The sequence below is a fragment of the Aplidium turbinatum genome, chromosome 10 (genome assembly GCF_918807975.1).
Source record: "Aplidium turbinatum chromosome 10, kaAplTurb1.1, whole genome shotgun sequence".
Classification (NCBI taxonomy): domain Eukaryota; kingdom Metazoa; phylum Chordata; class Ascidiacea; order Aplousobranchia; family Polyclinidae; genus Aplidium; species Aplidium turbinatum.
The window spans coordinates 24790124-24809858 of NC_137481.1; the positions used below are offsets into that span (position 1 = coordinate 24790124).

Genomic DNA, 19735 nt, shown 5'->3' on the forward strand with positions numbered 1-19735 from the left:
AGAAACACAACAAGAGTTGGCAAAATGGATATTTAAATTGTTCCGAAACTGCCAAACTGGATCAACTTTGCTATGTCTTGTTTGGAATGATTTCTGGACATCAGCATACGGCTAACCTGCTGGGATTTGATGTACCCTTCCCTTCGTTCTTGTGTAAAAACAGTTGCTGCTGCTTCAGACACCATCTTTACACACCACTCAACACTTTGTGTGTGGCTAGACCACATGGGCACGTCCATAGGAATAGCATAAAACTTTCTCAGTTCACTGCTTGTAAGAGAACATGTAAGAGGTGGCTCATAAGCCGATGCTTCCCACTTTAACATGTCTGAAATCTTAGTTGCATCGATATTAATCTCTTCCACCCGTCTCACTCGCACTGCTTCATTTCCGACTTTGCTTTCTCCTTCTCCTCTCAGTTCAATGATCTTGTTAACAGCCCAAACCCTTTCACTTTCATCCTGGGAACAAAGCATTGCCTGCAAAATTGTCTCCCTGAAGGCGTTCCAAGCTGATCTTTGCACTGCAGGAATGACCAGCTGCTGCACTTCGGTCTTTTGCTTTCTTATCTGTTCTAGCATGAACAACAAATTGGCGGGACCTTCTGTCCATTTATGTTTCACTTTAATATTAAACCAGTTAGGAAGATAGACCCCCATGATAAATTGAACAATGCTTTGAAGATTTTGTAGCTTTTTTCCCTTTAAATTATGCTTGGAAATCCAAATTCGGCAGAATCGAAGAACGGTAGTGAGCCAGCGAGCATGATTTACAGGGCCAATTTCCATGCGAGCGAGAGATGGTGAGAGGTTACCAGTTTTTATAGCTTCATGGATTTTGTATGCATAGCACTGATCTGTAGACAGATCTTTTATAATTTCTGGTTGAAGATTAAGAAGTGCTGGACCACCACTAATCGTGGGAAAACTTGGATTTATCTCCATCTCCGTCGCATCGTCTAACATCTTGCCTAGGGGTCCAGACCACTTACTATCAGATACGGTCTTTCCATCAAGAGCAATTATAAGATGCCTCAAAGGCAGCTCTCCAGTGTGCAAGTCGCAAACTATCCAAACCAGTTTTCTGTTCAATTTAGTTTCCAAACAGTGCATTACTCCTCCTTTCCAACCTGTGTTTACGTTAGTTGAGTCACCGCCGACCGCAAGGATAGTTTTGTCCAATCCTCTTTCGACCAACCACTCGAATATCTTCTCAGCAATGATTTCAGCATGTTTCTTTTCTTTAGTTGCAGTATCTGGTGTAAAATGAAATAAAAATTTTCCTCCTGGCTCACTACACACCGAGTAATGTTTCTCTTTTACCATTCCTGGGTACTTTTGGCTAGATCCTTCAACATAGAAATAAGAATTAGTATTGTCTATCCTTCCATCAAAAAACACACAGGAAATTCCTTCCGTTTTGATCTGCTCTTCAAGCTTGGATTCGATGCTTTTCATCACTTCTGTTTGTGCTCTTCTGAGCTTGTTATGGTTAATCACCTTAGATAGGTCATCCTTTGATATAATCCCAGCATCCATCCAAGCTGCACTGGCTATTTCAGCTGCCTCTCGTAAGCCTGTGTTGTGTCGTAAACTAGCTAATGCAATGTTTGGTATTTTTTCTGTGTTACGCTTACGTCGCTTTATAGTAGAAGGCCAAGCAGAAGCTTCTGTAACAAATTCATTATGTTGTGGACTTTTGTTTGCTTGATAGTCATCTTGTTCTTCTTCTTGAGGTTCAAACATTTCATCCTTCTCTTCTAGTGTAAATTTTCTTTTCTCGCTGGCTTCCATCTTTCTTTTTTGATTTAAAGCACTTGCAATTTGTTTTCTTGTTTCAGGAACATCCTTATGAGACATTTGATGGGGCCCCTTGCTGCTATTTTTTTCCCTTTGTCCCTTGATGTACTCTAAATCCATAACTGGAATCTTGTGTTCACGGGTGCAGGTACAGAAAATATGAACCACTTTTTCACAACCCGAACCACATTGGCATTCATCACATTTTTTTATAACACAGTTACAATGAAGGATGTCAAACAATGAGTCTATGCTTCCTAGAAACTTTTGGCGTGCTTCGGTTTTTCCCTTACCACTTCCAATCTCATTTGCTCTTTTCCACAGTTTTTTTAACCGGTTCATAATGCTTTTTTCTGCAATAATGACAGGGAATTTGAATAGGGCATTAGCTTTTAGCCACTGAGCATACACCTGGTTGTAGATATCTGTAATGAGCTCATTCTGTTTTATTTTCTGCGATTAGTCTCACTTGTTTCTCGCAAAAAGAGACCCAGCTTCAGCACATCTCTGACAGTTGGAAGTTCTGATGGCAGCATCTTGCTGCCACATCCTATCATATTACTTAAATGACAGCTGGAAGCACTTCTTGTGTTAGTAGCCATAATGACTGTTTCATTAAAACTGCAGTCAAATTTTACTAACAGTAAAAATGATCTGGAAACAACAAAAACAAAACAATGACTATACTTTTTGCAGTAGCCTACCTGTAATAGCTTGTGCTTAGTATGTTACTTTGCATGGTAAACCTTAGCTGAATGCTTAGCTTAAGTTATAACTTATATTGTACGAGCACTGGATATCTGGTTAAAACAATGCCTGATGAATCTAATCAAAAAGCGATCTGGATAAGCTTTGAATGACATTGCAGACATAGGCTACTGCAAAATTTAACAATCTTAGGCTACTAACTGACCACTGAACCCAGTGAACAGGTTAAACCAGTGGTTCTTAACCTTTTTCTATCAAGCCCCCCTTCAACAATAGTCATGTGCCTCGCGCCCCCCCTAGATTTTAAATAAGTATCATACCAAAAAGATTGCATTTTTGTCTGTTTATTGTACACATCAGTGAGATACTTGACACTGCTTCTTCGCGACTAGATTTTTAATGCGAGGTTTAACTCCAGAGAGTGAACAACGTAAGTCTCCTTCAACTCTCAGCCTGTTTCTGTACTTGGTCTTGATAGCAACAAGAGCAGAAAATGCAGCTTCACAAAGATACGTGGATCCAAACATTGTTAGAATTCGAAGAGCCCGAGTTGCGATAAGAGGGTAAACAGGAAGGTAATTGGCCCAGAACGTCTCAAGTTCCAGTTGTTTGAAATCTTCTTTAGCTGTGGAGTTGAACTTCATCTCAAGAAACTCCTTTTGTCCTTCTTCGAAAATATCAACTACTTCGCATTGAAACGGGTTTCTGATGAACTTCCAGGTTTCACGCTTCTCATCCAGATCTGGAAAGTATTTAATGAACTCCGCTTTCAATTCATTAAGGTGGGTTTATATTTGTTTTTATAACTCAGACTCAAAGTTACCATCTTTGAGAGCAGAATCCAAGTTACTGAAGCTCGCCGGATTTCCTTGTTCACTTCGACTCTTCCAAAAGTTCGAATGATGTCATAATGCTTAATGATGTTGATTTTTTTCCCTTGAAGTTTAAGCATTAAGTAGTAAATAAAGCTGTAAAAAAGCAATTTGAACAAAAAAGTAACAATGAAGCGGCGTTGAAAATTATATAAATCTGAAGGAGTTCAGCGCAAAATAGTTTTGTGAAGTTCTGGTCTAACTAATAAAGCAAGAATTACTGAATAGGCAACAATATAAAATAAGACAAAATACAAAATATGACGAACAGCATACGTCCTAGAACATTAAAGTAATTTAAAAAAAATTAAAATTGATGTAGAACTCGCGCCCCCCTGAGAAATGCTTCACGCCCCCTGGGGGGGCGCACCCCCCCGGTTAAGAACCACTGGGTTAAACCAATCTGAACTAAAGCTGGCTTTTGTTAAATCAGCAATCTTCACATTGATTCTATACATTGGTGTTGGATATTGCTAAATTATCTTTGAAAGCCTACTATTTCCTTGGTTTTTCATTCCCAAACAAACTGGAAAACCAGCAACCTTCAAGCTACCATTATCAAGCAACCAGAGTTCATTATTGCATCACAAATGATTTGATACACTTGGAAAAGGTGTTTTAATCACTTTATCACATATTTATCTTGTAAACTTTTGTTTATCACTTTATTGTTAATGTTGTTTTAGAATGTAATCATACCCTTTGATATTCTGCAAAACACAAGCATGTCAGGATCCTCATTGCCCTCAAATCAGAAAGTCAATAATGGAGACTATTCTTGGCTTTTTTTTTCAAAATTCACTGGTTTTTTGACATTATTTACAAGAATGTTTTTGGAGGGTAAAGCCATTTAACCACATTTAGGAGGGAGAGTGTAACTATTTTGAGCCATACTGGAGTCAAAAAAGCTGAAAAAAATTGTTGGGTATCAAATTATAAAATCAAGAAAATTTTTAAAAAATGCAAATTTTGGCCAAAAATGAAGATTTTCAAGTGAAAATCGATGTACGTAGACCTTCTTCAAATTCTTTCAAATTATCAGGACTTGCTATTGTCATTAAAATATCACCTTTTTTAGCATAGCCGATAAAAAATAAATTTTTGCAAAAGTATGACACACCCTAATCCTATACGTCAATACCGAACGTTTATCTAACGCAAAAGCGTGAAAACAGACTTTTTTGATGAAAACAGACTTTTACTGGACTTTTTCGATGAACGAAGGCATTGAGCCTTAATACGTAACCTGGAGTGTTAGGAGATTTACAGAATATTCTAGAATAGTACTGTACAACCGAATTCCAAATAACGGTACTACTTTGTTTGGCTGTTGGTCAGCGAAGTGTGACGCAGCAACAACTGTTCACGCGCGTTCCTCGTGGCTTTCGGGTAGCTGCCGTGATCACCCAACCGTAACGAATTCGCTTCAGTGAGCAAGAAAGAAAATTCACTAATCATGCGATTTAGATTTTCCTTAGTCTACTCTTGTGGTTCTACAGTTCGTACTGCGACGTAATGATACTTGTTTATGATGTAACAATCCATAAATGAAATGTGGTCTTGTGATTCATACAGCACTGTACTCAAATCATAGAAGAGAAGGCCTTTTTTCGTACGGTTTTACTTTATTGTTTAAATCATGTAGGCGCTAACTGTCTGTCTTGAGGTGTTATCTTGAGCAACTTTGCTTTGCCAAAGGAAATATGCGGTTAAGTGATAAATGTCTACAAATCTATCAAGAATTCCTAGTCGCTTAGCCGATTTATGCGATTAATCATTATGCGACTAACCCAGGGATATCTATAACTACGGGATTGGAAACTCTATCCAGTGCTATACATCAGTAGGGTCATCACATTACTAGGACTACAGAAAGATTAACAAAATAGAATACCGACTAAAAGATATACAAAGTTAGATTTTGCAATAATAATACAAAATGTACACTCATATGAAATTTAATTGATGTATTGCTACTCTACTAAATGTACTTACATTTAAGCTGCTAGAAAAAAAAACGATGAATCCAAAAAATGAATGAATGCAACGAGTCCAAAAACCGCCTACTGTTGTTCTTTAGCATTTTGCGTACGGCAAATCGGATCAGAAGTAAATGAGGAGTGTTCAGCAATCAGTGAAATATGCTGTTGTATCATCAACTTGTTCACAGACCAATCCAGTACGAAACCAATACGTTTACAATGTCATCAGAACTAAAACCAATAGTCATTCTGGAAATTCTTTAAGCAGCAAACAAAATACAACATGATTGCACTAATGGAATATAAACAAACCAGGCAAGCATAGACCTTACAATTTACAGCAGGTGAGTTGATGATTACACTTTTGGTTGTTCGTTTAGCCTACTACTTGCTACCCTTTGAGGTCAATTTATGTGATTATTTATCACAGCAGCGCACAAAGAAAAATGACCCTACTGGTGTATAAAATGGTTTTCAGTTCCACAGAGTTTCCAATCCCGTAGTTATAGATATCCCTGGACTAACCGTTGAATTTTCTTCACAAGTGAATGGGAATGGTTTGGGATTATGCAATGCTATGCTCTAAAGCGATTTATGCTCTTAACCGATATGCGACTAGCCGATTTCGACTGTATATACTTTTTAAAATCTCTACAGCCTGTTTCACCCTAAAAGGGGAATCTCATGCTCAAAGGATAAATGATCCAGTATATGAATAAATATGATAGCATATGTATGTATACAGTAGAGATGCAGCAAACCCAAAATTTTTATCCGCACACCGCACCGCAACTGACTCATCTATCCGTGCACCGCACACCGCAATTTATCTGGAACTTTGACACCGCACACCGCAAATTACAAAATTTTCAAAAAAAATTTTAACGCGTTAGGTATTTTTTAGAAAGTCAATTGTGACAAAAAGCACCCATGTTGTATAACTAGTAACCTACCAGTACAGTTGTGCACTAATTGACTAGGCTAACCAGATCATATTCTCTTATCAGCAATGCATCTAAGTTCTCAGACATAATCCAAACTAAGACAAATAGAATGTTCCTGGATCCAGTATCAGGACTTCTGAACACTTTTTGTAAGCAATAATGCAATTTTAATGTTAGTGGCTATATGAATACACATACAAGAGTAAAACTTATAGCCTGAACCTGAACTCACTGGGCTAACTGTTATAGTAACTAATGTGGTAGTTGCGCTAGGCCTATAGCCTGGTAACTGGGAGCTGAGCTTATCAGCTAGGCTCATAGACGTCGATTTTTTCTTAGAAAAGAGGAATTCTGGGTGGGCAGAGTTTTCAAACAGATTTCATTGAATGTGTATTTTGTATGTTCGCAAGTTAGTCTTTGCCAGCCTCGAAATTAGCGGCGGCACACCGCAATTGCCGTGGTAACTGGTAAATGCCGCCGCAAACGTCATAATGGCCATTCCGCTACGGCAGTAAAAATGCCGCCGCAAAATGAGCACTTAATTAGGACAAAAATTGTCCAAAATTTCTTCCTGTGTTATTAACTCGCAGCGAAGGTTTAATCAGCAGAAACATCGCACCAAGACCTCACCTCGGACCATTTTACTTGCTGTGAACACTCGCGCAGTCTTCGAAATTAGCATATTTTTGCTTCGTCAAAAACGTTGCCGAGGCTAAACGGCAAAAGTTGAAATTGCCTCGGCAATTGTTGTGAACGTTTATTATGAAAAAATTGTACCAAAACATGCAAAACGAGAAGCGAAAAATATACTAGAGTAGTCTATCACAACCACACTGTTTGATTTGTTGTGTGTGATGTAATAATAACAAAAGTAGCGATAAAGCAAGCAACGCGATACACATGCTGTTACGGTAATTTACGTTAAATAACTCATGGCGAAAAAGTAAGTTCATTTTGGGTTGATTCAACGTTTGAGTCAGCACAAATCGATTTAATTTTTCCGGCGGGTTATAATGCGTAACAACAATGCCTAATTAGAAATTTACGTTTGTTTTACATTAATTCGACATCTAGCGACGTTGAATTGCGAGAAGATTGCCTCGATTTACGTATACACTAACATAATTTCGGCACAATTGGGATACTGTGAGCAACGCAAAGTCTGTTTGATAAAGAACTAGTCAAAATCGGAATCATCAGATGCTGTGTCGGAGGATGAGGTTGTCGCGTCGTCACTGGAATACTTGCAGACGCAAAACTGCCCGTTCATGAACGCGATGCCATATGATCAGAAGCAATATTTTTCTTTTCTGCCGAAAAACCGTTTATCCAATTTTGTACTACTTTTTTAACTTGACCCCGTAGCTTTTCTAGTTCCGATTTGTTTCCGTCATAAAATTCTTTACAAATTTTGCAAAATACCACCCTACCTTTTCCTTCTGTTTGATAACCTATAGCAGGTAAATTCCACTTTTTAACTGTATCTCCCTTCACCATGATTTATATTCGCAACGACACCGGTTGTTGAGGACGATTCCTATCATTTCATGTTTGCCCCTTTTTGTTTACAATTTATTCTTACTTGAACCTGTGTGACAATGTAGCACAACGAAGTTGCTGATTTCTTGTGTTTTCTTTTCATGTGGTGTTCGGTCGCAAGGTGGACGGTAAGAAAACTTTAGTTTAAATTGCTTCCTATTGGTTAGTTACTGTTAAAATTATGCTGTTTATCACTTGTTGATTACTTTCTGGTCAAATTACAATTTTCATGTTGACTGTAGTTTTTACTTGTGGTGAGAGTCAGGCTAGACTGGTAGGTTAGCGATAAAAACCAGCCACCCACCTAGCGGGATGCTACATTGGATTTAAACTAAAGACCTCTTAATTTGTGTTGTGTTAAATTGGATTATTCCTAGTAAATGATTTATGGTGTCTTGTGTAACCACTAGTGTTTATGCATTGTAAATTTCAATGCTAATTGTGTCGTCATAGTGCTGTTTGCACTTGGTCTTTAGTGAATTTGTTTCTTTGTGTAATCAGTTGAAAAGCTAGTCATTTTAACTTGCTTAGTGTTGATTAACTCTTGTGCTGTGTTGAGAAATTGTGTTGTGCTGTTAAACTTGTGTAGAAGTTGTGAGACATTGTTTAATGTTAAGGATAAAGTAAGTGTTGAACTTGTGTTTGCTGGTGGTGTAGCCTCATTAAGTGAATTTGGTTGAATGCACCAAAGTCAGCATAATTATTATCTTAGATCTCGTGTTACCAGTTGTAAGAAAATGTCTGAGCAGTCTGATACAAGTAACAGTGTAGCTGTAGAAAGTGACAATGGGGCCGTACTCGGTGTGAGTTCTGTGGCCAGTCATTCAAGTGTCAGTGAGCCAAGTGGTGCTGAAGTGACAACTGTGGTGAATAAACAAGTGTCTTCATCCAAGGAATTGTCCTTGCTGATGAAAGGATTTCTAAGCGTCGAGAGAAAATTATGTGAGTTCAAACATGAGATGTGGACTGCCATTGGTCAACCAGATGCCGATGAGTTGGTCAATGAGCTAATCGAAAGATGTGAGTTGGCAATGATAGATGCCAAGTTCTTGTATGAGAAAATCAATGCTGGTACTAGTTTTTCTGATTCGGCCAAATCTAGAGCCCAGAGATACTGGAATAGCTTGAATGTGACTTTAAGTCAAGTGAAGGAGTTAAGTGATTCTAGAATTTCAAATAACATGAGAGATGAGAATCAGTCCCATGTTCAAGTTGTCACTAGTCCTCAACCGGTCGTAAATAATCATGAGGAGCCTAGGGCAACAGTGCATTTGCCAGATCCTAGTGCTAGTACTTCATACAGTATTCCACCAGTGCAATCCCCAGTGAGAGTTGAGAGTGAGCAAATCCCCATATTTCCAGGTGTCGCCGCCCCATACATGCGGCCTCCACATCTTGGTGTTGCTCCTCCAGTGACATTAGATAAGTTTAGTGGTAATGTGATGGACTACTTAGAGTTTAAACGTAAATTTACAAAATTTGTAGAGAATGTTTACCAGGATGATGATGTACGCATGTCATACCTGCAATCTCTGTGTGTTGGAGAGGCAGGTAGGGCAATTCGTGGCCTTGGTGGTCATGTGAATAGAAGTATGGCTTACCAGACAGCGTGGAATCGCTTAGACCAAAGGTTTGGCAGTCATGACCTTTTGATGGCACAGGTGCGTAATGAGATGCTTAACGGACCTGTCATCAAGGCATATGATTCGTCAGCACTGAATAGTCTAAGAGACAAAATGTTTGAGTGCGAACAGAGTTATCTCAGTCTTGGTTGTTTAGATAGTTTAGACAGTCATGAGGTAATCCATAAATTGTTCAGTCGCTTGCCTGAACAACTTCAAAGGGATTTTGTTCCCTTGTACAGAAAGGGACAAGGTAGTTTTCGTCAGTTAAGAGAGTTGGTAGATAGTGCTGCTGCGGACGCTGAGTGTGCTCTTGGAAAGAAGCTGTATCAGCTGGACCTCAAACCAGCTGGAAGAGCAAAAACTTCCAGAGACCAGCATTCCAGTAGTCATTTTAATAAACGTGTAACAGTAAGTGCTGTGAAAGAAGTCCACTCAGGTTTACCGAGGGCAGAAGGAAAATGCTACATATGTGATGGTGGACATAAACTGTTAAGCTGTGCTGTTTTTAAACAGAAGTCGGTAAATGAAAGGAATGATATTGTCAAAAGTCTCAAGTTGTGTTTCAACTGTTTGTTACCAGGTCATCGTGTGGGTGATTGTTATTCCAAACAGAGATGTCAAGAGTGTGGCAAGCGACACCATAGCTTACTGCACTTTCAGAGACATCAAAGAGAGGTGAGGAGTGTTGGTGACAGTAGCCCTGAAACTAATGACAATGTGTTAGTGGCGTGTAACTCTTGTCCAAGTTCTGTTGATGGACTGGGCAGGAAATTGCATAAGGTGGTTCCTGTAAGAGTGTGGCTGCATGATCCAGCAAAGGCTGTGCATACTTGGGCCTATATGGATGAGGGGTCGGAAGCAACTTTGTGCACCCGTGCACTTGCTGAGAAGCTTTGCGCTCCTTTGTCCAAGGCCAAGGTGAAAATATGCACGGCTAATGCTGTGTCAGAAGCTTCGTGGCAGATGAATAACCTGCATATAAGAGGAGTTGACGAGTCAGAGGTGTTTCAAGCGAACAGAGTGTTGGTGCAGGATTCCATCGTGAATGTAAGGTCTAGTATCCCCACCAATGAAGTTGCGAAAATGTTTCCACACTTAGAAGATTTGTCATTCCCTAAGATGGAGGTAAATGAAGTTGAATTGTTGCTTGGTCAGGATGTGCAAAACGCATTTCGTGTCACTGAACTGCGTTATGGTGATACTGACCAGCCATTCGGCTTTCATACGGCCCTAGGTTGGGCTTTGTGGGGAGTTGACAAAGTGATGCCCGGTTGTTACTCTGACCAAGTATGTGTTAGTTTTATCAGTGAGTTAAGCCTGCCAGATGAGTCTTGCCAGCAAGTCTTGCAGATAATGGACCAAGATTTCAAGGACCTTGACCTTCCCCAGAATGCTTGTCTTTCACGAGAAGACAAACGTGCGGTCAAGATTATGGAAGAGTCTGTGAAGAAAGTGGGAGATCACTACCAGGTAGCGTTACCATGGAGAAAGGACAGGGTAGATCTCAAAAATAACAGAAAGTTGGCAGAGAAACGTTTAGCTGGTTTAAAAAGAAAGTTAGAGGCTGATCCAGAAGTGTGTCAAAAATATTGTGAAAAAATGAACGAAATGATAGAAAATGAGTATTGTGAACTTGTTCCATTGACTGATTCGCCTCCAGAAGGAAAAATCTCGTATGTCCCACACCACTGCACATCATTGTTAACAAAGTTTCGTGTAGTTTTTGATTGCAGTGCGAAGTGGAATGGTTCTTCTCTTAATGATGGGCTTCTTCAAGGCCCAGATTTAACTAATAGTCTTGTAGGTGTTTTGATGCGTTTCAGGCAGGAACCCATTGCTGTTGTGGCAGATGTCAAAGGCATGTTCTTCCAGGTTTTGGTAGATGAAAAGGACCGTGATGCCTTGAGGTTTCTTTGGTTCCCAGGCCATGATCTGACTCAACCTCCAGCTGAATACCGGATGAGGGTGCATCTGTTCGGAGCGACTTCATCGCCATTACGAAGGACAGCTGAGGAGAACTTCACAAACTCTGGTCAAGACACAGTTAAGACTGTTTTTAACAATTTTTATGTAGACGATATGTGTAAATCTTGTACAACTGTGCAAGAGGCAGTGAGACTAGTGAAAGAACTGCAAGAGCTTTTGAGTAGTGGTGGTTTTAAATTAACAAAATTTCTTTCCAATAACAAGCAGGTTTTAAGCTCAATTCCATCCAAGGACCATGCTTCAGGCGTTTTCGATTTGGAGCAACGTGAACTTCCAACCCAGAAGGCTTTGGGCGTCTACTGGGATGCTGAAAGCGATAGTTTAAAGGTGAAGGTAAATATAAAAGAAAAACCGTGTACTCGACGAGGGCTCCTATCAATGATTTCGCAGACATACGATCCTCTAGGGTTTCTCCAACCATTCATGTTGCCTGCTAGGAAATTGTTGCAAGAGGCCTGCCGCTTGAAATTGGCGTGGGATGAACCTTTACCGGTCGTGGGGGGTGGGAAAGATAGTTGGGAAGAATGGGTGCAGGCACTCCCTAGTTTAGAGGCGGTGTCTCTTGCAAGGAGCTTCAAGCTCCAAGATCGTGTGGTTGACTACATTGAGTTGCACATTTTCACTGATGCTTCCACCACTGGGTATGGTGCATGTGCTTATTTACGTATAGTATATGTGGATAATTTCATTGATTGTGTTTTTGTGATGGGGAAGTCCAGGATAGCTCCCTTAAAACCCGTTAGTGTTCCCCGATTGGAGCTTACTGCTGCTGTTCTTGGTGCTAAACTTGGTAAAATGATTTGTAGTGAATTAGAGTATTCTTTGAGTAGTGTTGTGTTTTGGACTGACGCCACCGTAGTTTTAAGGTATTTGCATAATTCTACCAGTCGCTTTCAAACGTTTGTAGCTAACAGACTGGAATTATTACATACTCTTACGTCAGTGCAGCAATGGCGTTACGTGCCCACCGACCAAAATCCCGCTGATATAGCTTCGCGCGGTATGGCGCCCTCTAAGGTGTCCAATGCAGACATGTGGTTTTATGGTCCCGAATTTCTACGCGCGCGCGAAAACGAATGGCCAGGACAGCCAGATTTTGTGAACAATATCGAACAATGTGATGCTGAAGTGAAGGTTTGTTCCACTCAACTGTCTGATCCATCAAGTGACTCGATCCATCGATTGCTGCGGTACTATTCAGACTTCAGTCGTCTTCGACGCACGTGTGCCTGGTTATTACGTTTTAAGAAGTTTCTGATGTGGAAAGCTAAATCAGCTCGTGATGCTCCCAAGTGTGGTCTGTTGAGCATGGAAGAATTAACAAAAGCTACGTCCGTGATCATCAAAGCTGTTCAAGTTGAAGCCTTTTCCGACGTGATGCAGACGCTTTACAATCACCCAAGTTTTGATGCCCCGTTTGTCCCAGTAGAAGAAGCTCAAATAAAGAAATGTGCCAATTTGAGAACTGTTCAGTCGCTCAATCCGTATCTTGTCGATGGGGTGCTTCGCGTTGGCGGCCGTTTACAAAGATCTTCGCTGACAGATGAAGAAAAACATCCCATTTTGCTCCCAAGTGATCACCCAGTTACCGCTCTCCTAATTTTGACGTGTCATCAACGAGAAGGACACATGGGAACCCCTCATGTGTTGTCTTTGCTAAACAAAACCTATTGGATTCTGAAAGGAAGATCCACCGTGAAGAGAGTGCTACGTTCGTGTCTAAATTGCAAGTTTTGGGCGGCGAAAGCAGGTCAGCAACAAATGGGTCATCTGCCTGCTCACAGAGTGACGCCGAGCCCCCCCTTCAGCGCTTGTGGGACCGATTTAATGGGTCCATTGCATGTGAAAATCGGAAGAAGCTATGTGAATCGATATGTTTGCCTTTTTAACTGTTTAGCCAGCAGAGCTGTTCACCTCGAAATAGTTCAATCATTGGACATGACTGCGTTCATACAAGCCTTTCGAAGATTTTGCAACAGAAGAACAACCAAGGTTCGTGATGTTTACAGTGATAATGGTGGCAATTTCGTTGCAGCTAATCGCGAATTGAACCAATGTATCAAGCTTTGGAAAAGCAAGAATTTTCAAGATGCCATGTTGCAAGAAGGCATCCACTGGCATTTCGGGCCTCCTCTGGCCTCACATCAAAACGGTTTTACTGAAGCCTTTTTCCGTATTGTCAGGAAAATCTTTCGTTCGGTTGTCGGAGAAGCTACACTAGAAGAATTCGACTTACTGACCTTGGCAACAGAGGTTGAAAGAATTTTAAACAACAGACCAATTACCAAGCTTGCCGCGACCCCAGGTGATTTAGCAGCCTTGACCCCCAGTATGATCCTTACTGGATCGTTATGCGAAGGAGTTGCCCCAGGTGTGTTCATGAAGGCTGATGCGTACCGCAGATCGTGGAAAAAGACACAATACTTAGCAGATGTATTTTGGGATCGATGGTTACAGGACTATTTACCGCTGCTGCAGCCACGCCAGAAATGGTTTGGCACGTCTCGTAATTTGCGCCCTGGTGATCTTGTTTTAGTTGTGAACGAATCGGTCAAGCGTGGTTGTTGGCCGAAGGGTGTGGTCGAGGCCGTAATGCCTGACAGTAATAATTTGGTTCGAAGAGTGAGAGTTCGAATGGCTCACTCAACCCTCGTAAGAGATATTCGTAAACTTTGTTTGTTAGAGGGTTTTGCTGACGAACAGTAAGTTTCTCATTTCGTGTGCATGTTTTGTTTAGTTTACTGGTGTATTTTGAATTGTTTTTTTTGTTGTTTAGAAGCAACAACGACGTTTAAGCATAATGTAGAGGCGTACTTGAGTTTAAGCCTTTCATTGATACGTTTAGCTACATCAAGTTTTATGTAGTTTCAAAGTTAGTCGTTGGATAGTCTGTATTCGTACTCGATGTCTGATCGCATTTGATTTCGACTTTCGTACTCATGCACGGTCTGCTATTTGTGTTGTCTTCGCTTGCCTGTCGCCTACGGTACTGTTTCAGTTGCTCGTGTGCCAGTGTCAATTTATCTCTTGTGTGGCATCGTCCTTAGTTAAAAAACGTTCGTTAGCAACTTACGTTTTTGTGGGGAGAATGTTGAGGACGATTCCTATCATTTCATGTTTGCCCCTTTTTGTTTACAATTTATTCTTACTTGAACCTGTGTGACAATGTAGCACAACGAAGTTGCTGATTTCTTGTGTTTTCTTTTCATGTGGTGTTCGGTCGCAAGGTGGACGGTAAGAAAACTTTAGTTTAAATTGCTTCCTATTGGTTAGTTACTGTTAAAATTATGCTGTTTATCACTTGTTGATTACTTTCTGGTCAAATTACAATTTTCATGTTGACTGTAGTTTTTACTTGTGGTGAGAGTCAGGCTAGACTGGTAGGTTAGCGATAAAAACCAGCCACCCACCTAGCGGGATGCTACACCGGTAAACAATAAGCATTCAACGAAAAAATAACTTTTGCGTAACAATCAGCCTAAGTCAGTATTTACAAGGTTGCAAACTTTTTACAGTTCACAAGAGGATTGTGAGCGCATAAAATAGCTTGCGTAATGCTCTGGGCTACTGCCGAGTGACACGATGAAGAAGAAGCGCATAAAATTTCGTTTGATTAAAGCATACAGCAATTGCCGCCGCAATCCAAGGTTTGTTGATTAGAAGCTAATTTCGAGGGCTGCTTTCTCACAAAGACTGCGTTTAGCGTCGCTGCAGCAATTAAGCTTTAATAGGTTTGATGTTTGCTTTCTTGCGATCTTATGAGCGCTGCTAAACCAAACAAATTCTTTTATGTTTTCCTTTGCGACCTAAAAAGCGCGTGACCTGTTATCTTTAAAGTGGCGCCTTCGGATTTGCCGCATTTTGATTTGTAAAAAGCGATTGTTTCAGTACGTCTTTAGTTTGTGTCGGTTATGTTATTGTCATGTTCATTATGATGTCATACTCATATTCCCTTACGCTGACTGGGAACTGAAGTTTGATTGTGACGTAACGAAGGTGAGACCATTCGGAGAAAATATCAAACGTGGTTTTCTCTCACCAGGAATTGCCATTGCTTTGTTCTGTCGGATACCTAGCGAGAGACATAGCGTAAAACAAGAAGTTGCGCTGCAGTTGGTTGGATAATTCAGCGTTTAACTAAAACGGAAATAATGGTAACTAACACTTCATAAGTGTCATGAAAACAGAGTGGGCAAAACATATTTTGCCCACCCTCGTTTCACGGCAGGGTGGGCTTCGCCCACCCTGCCCACCCTATTTCGACGCCTATGGCTAGGCTATTAACCAAAAACATTCGTACAGCTTCCCTCACAAGACAGCCCCAAAAACCCTGTCAACTGCAAAGCAAACCATTTGCAATTTGCATAGCTTTCCAGCTTAGGGTTTCCGAAAAAAAAAACTGATCCGTGTTTCCAATTTAAATTTGAAGTTTCATACCTGATTTTCTTGAAAAGTTGAAAGTTTACGAAAGTTTAATTTCTTGAAAGTTTACGCGGCAAGCAGCGCGGCTTTGTCACTTCAACCTTCCACGCGGCGAAAAAGTCAAAAGAGGCCACGTACGCGGCGCGGCTTGCATCACTAGTATACAGTATGGTCACCAATGACAGAATTACTTACCAAAAAATCGAGCACTTTCGTATATGTTCAAAGTGACCATAGTATTGTGTAGACTATAAGATGTTATCATGGATTATACAAATATAGCCCAAAATTGATGAGGTCAAAAAACAAGACTGAAATTTAACAGTCAATAAACATGTTTCTAAAATTCTGCAATACATAATTATATACAGTATACGTATAATTGTATATAGGAATATATACACAGGCCTCGAAATTCACGGCAAAATGTCCGCCGTCACAGCATGTGATGTCCGCGGGAAGGATCATCTAGATCGGTCATATTTGTCCGTCGAGAAATAGCACAGAAACTAGTGATATAAATCGTCATTGCATAGCATGAACAAATTGAACATTGAACAATTGTTGAGAGAATATAATTTCCCGCGCATTCTAGCGTGCATCTAGAAAATGTGATTACTGTATCCCTTAGCTTCCATTCAAGCAGGAAAACTTTCTATTTTTACATTGCTTCAATGATTGATGACATTGAATCAGCGTAACAAAGGTGAATTCTTTGCTAAGAATCGATGGGAGTACCAGTACTTCTACACTAAACACGCGCAACTTAGTTCAAGTCTTACTCTTATGTCACAATGTCTGGCTTTAGTTGCCTAATAATATTGATAAAGCAAGGTTGGTTACAAAATTAGATTATACGACAAGGCTATTACTGCAAGATGCAGCAAAATTTGTTAACTTTTATTATTACAGTAAGAAAGAAAACACTCAGGGAAAATTCACTTTCGCTCACATGACACGCAAAAATAAACCTTAAGAAAAAAGCCTGGTGCAACTTTGTACAGAAGAAAATAGTAGCGTTAGTGTAGAGGTTTTCCGACTCGTTCCCAAAGCATTGTGATACAAGAAGCCACATGGCCTCATTCGGTGGAAGTTAATCAGTTATGCAGCGTATTGAGCAGCTACACGCCACACGGCACTTGACTCTTCCAGCGCACGTCGTTGGTCTGATGAGAGCCTTTCAGAGTGCCTTCGCTGAAATTTAAAAAGCCTTCTAAATCGTAGCTATATAATAGTTCTCAAATGGCGAAGAATTATTAAGATAAAGTGATTAAGCATGACGATCGACATTAAAACTGGTGTGTCTGTCATGAGACTTAATTTGTCCACCGAGATAGCTGCTTAGACCAGACGTAAGGAGGCAAATAAAAAAGAAAATGAAGGCTCAGTAAAACCAACACCAATAGTTTGCTGTCCAGTGTAACAGCACAGCATATAGGCTACCTTGTCGCCGTTATCGACTCTCACGACGATATATGTATATGTAGATTCAATTTGAATAAGACCTTCTGATGATCCGTTAGGTGAAACAATTTGTAAAGGCTTCAGATAGTAATAACTACATTTGATTTAATTCGCTCTGCTTTGCCTTTTTGCTTGGCATTGAGCACTTTTTGTAGTATTAATAGTTTTCATTGTTTTGTATATTTATATGTATATGTATACATGTATATTTATATGTAAGCCACTTTGGCACCAAGAAAAGCTGTGGCAGCCACATAAATAAGATTTTAGATAAGTTAATTCTTTAAAACAGGAACAACATGCAAATCTTGATAGAAATACAAAGTTTTTCTAAAAACGTAATTGCATATCTAAAAAGCAAGTCACATACCGGTATTTGGTGTAAAAAGATAAAACTTACCAGTACACAAGCAGGGTTGATCGGTTTTAACCGGGGCGGTTTAAACCGCCCGGTTAAAACCGGTTAAAACCTGGTTTAAACCGGGCAGTTTTGACCACCTATTACTGGTCAAAACCCCTTTAGTGTATGAATCAAGTTGCTTTTCAATTGAAATAAAAACATTACCTTCCATGTTTAGTAATGATGTTCAACTATATTTTGTTTTGATCAACAATAACCTAAATGCTGGATTTGGAACAAAAAATATTCAATTTTTCTGTTTATTTTTGATATTTCAATCAGTTGGTTACTGTATTTTACGGACCATAAAGCACATCCGTATAAGGCGCACTGTCAATAAATTGCTTTGATTAGTTTTTTGTTCTGACATAAGGCGCACCGGGCTATATAACGCAACTTATTTTAAGGAGTATGGGTTACCGTATAAAGCTCATTAAACAAAAATGCGTAATAAATGTAAGCCAGTCACAATAGTACAATGAGCAAAAGAAAAAATGGGCCTAGTGAATATCACAGTTGCTAGTTGCTTTTACTGCCGTTTATGGGTCTGCTACTATTCGGTGAGTCCGATTCGGTGAGTCCAATTCGGTGAATTCGATTCTTTGAGTCCGATTCGGTGAGTTCCTAACCCTAAAACGGCAATGATACTTAGGCTACGGTACCCAATAATTTAAAAAAAAAATTGAAAAAATCCCCCGTTAAGGGATCGGACTCACCAAAACGGGCCATTCCGGCCGTTTATTGTGTAAGACGGTGGTTTATTTATATAGTAATAGTATCGGTACTGGTTTTGAGTGGAGGCAATAAAGCACTAGTTGATCCATACATTTGGCGCACCGGCTTATAAGGCGCACAATCAATTTATGAGGAAAAAAAGGATTTAAATTGCGCCTTATGGTCCGTAAAATACGGGTATTTTAATTATTGAGAAAGTTCAAATTCTAAAAATAAGTTTCTGATGAACCAAAAAATGCTTGGTAGAACGATGAACAATTTGCACAGCCAACTGAAGTACAAGAATTTATTCCAACAAATTTTTTTTTATGAAAAACATTTGCCATCAAATTTTGCCTGACAGGTCGGTATTGGCGGCCATTAATGAAAGTTCAGGCGGCCATGGCCGCCAGCTATTTCGAGACCTGCATATAAAAATGGTCACAACTCACAACTGCTTTTATATTTCCTACATAGCCCAGGTAGCCGACCATTCACTACATAAAAATATTTTTCTGGATTTTGACCAGTTTTGACCGGTTTAAACCTAGTTTTGACCGGTTAAAACCAGGTTTAAACCGCTTAGTGGCCACTTAGAGATCAACCCTGTACACAAGCTGTTATAACATTATTGTATTTAAAAAATATTCTGTTAAATTATCTTCAATTGAAAAATATTTGCGAATTTGTGAAGTGAACGCAAATATGAGGATGGTTGCAAATTAGCACATAGACCCTAGGGCCTACATGTGATTAATATTTATCTTAGTTTATCGCAGCTATACAAATAATAATTGAACAACGCAAATGCAAGTCCAAGCTTGTTAGACAATACTTTTGACTTCTTCAACAATGCCAAATATATCAAGGCACTCATTTTGTGCACTCATCATTGCAAAGCCAATAGCTGTGGCCATATGCCCCAACCAGTTCTTTTTATTAATGTCTTGGATTGAATCATCCTACTATTGTTTGTCTAATTAATGCTTGTTTTCAACATAATGTGCCAAATCAAATTACTTTTTGCTTTGGTCTAACGCAGGGGTGGGGAACCTTTTTAGTATTGCGGGCCACATAAAATGAGAAATAACACAGGCGGGCCACTAAAAATTTCGAAATGTTATTTACAGATAAAAAATGTAGCGAAGTAGACAATGATTTATTTCACTTTCACAGTTAGTGGGATGGCTGAAAGTATTTATTTTTGGTGAGTCGTGTGATGTCTGCTGACACAGAAGATGTTGCAACTCTTAACTGCATCTCCACGTTTTTATCAGTCA

The 19735-nt window shown here is 39.7% G+C and overlaps 1 protein-coding gene across 1 annotated transcript in view; it reads right to left on the reverse strand.

Moving 5' to 3' along the window:
• The window catches only part of LOC145778886 (uncharacterized), a 46691-nt gene extending 30497 nt beyond the window's left edge, over positions 1 to 16194 (reverse strand). The window contains exon 1 of the mRNA XM_082590477.1: positions 16073 to 16194. Coding sequence (XP_082446603.1) covers positions 16073 to 16142 — 70 coding nt within the window. The 5' untranslated portion in view covers positions 16143 to 16194. The remainder of the gene's footprint in view (positions 1 to 16072) is intronic.
• Positions 16195 to 19735: the final 3541 nt, after the last annotated feature.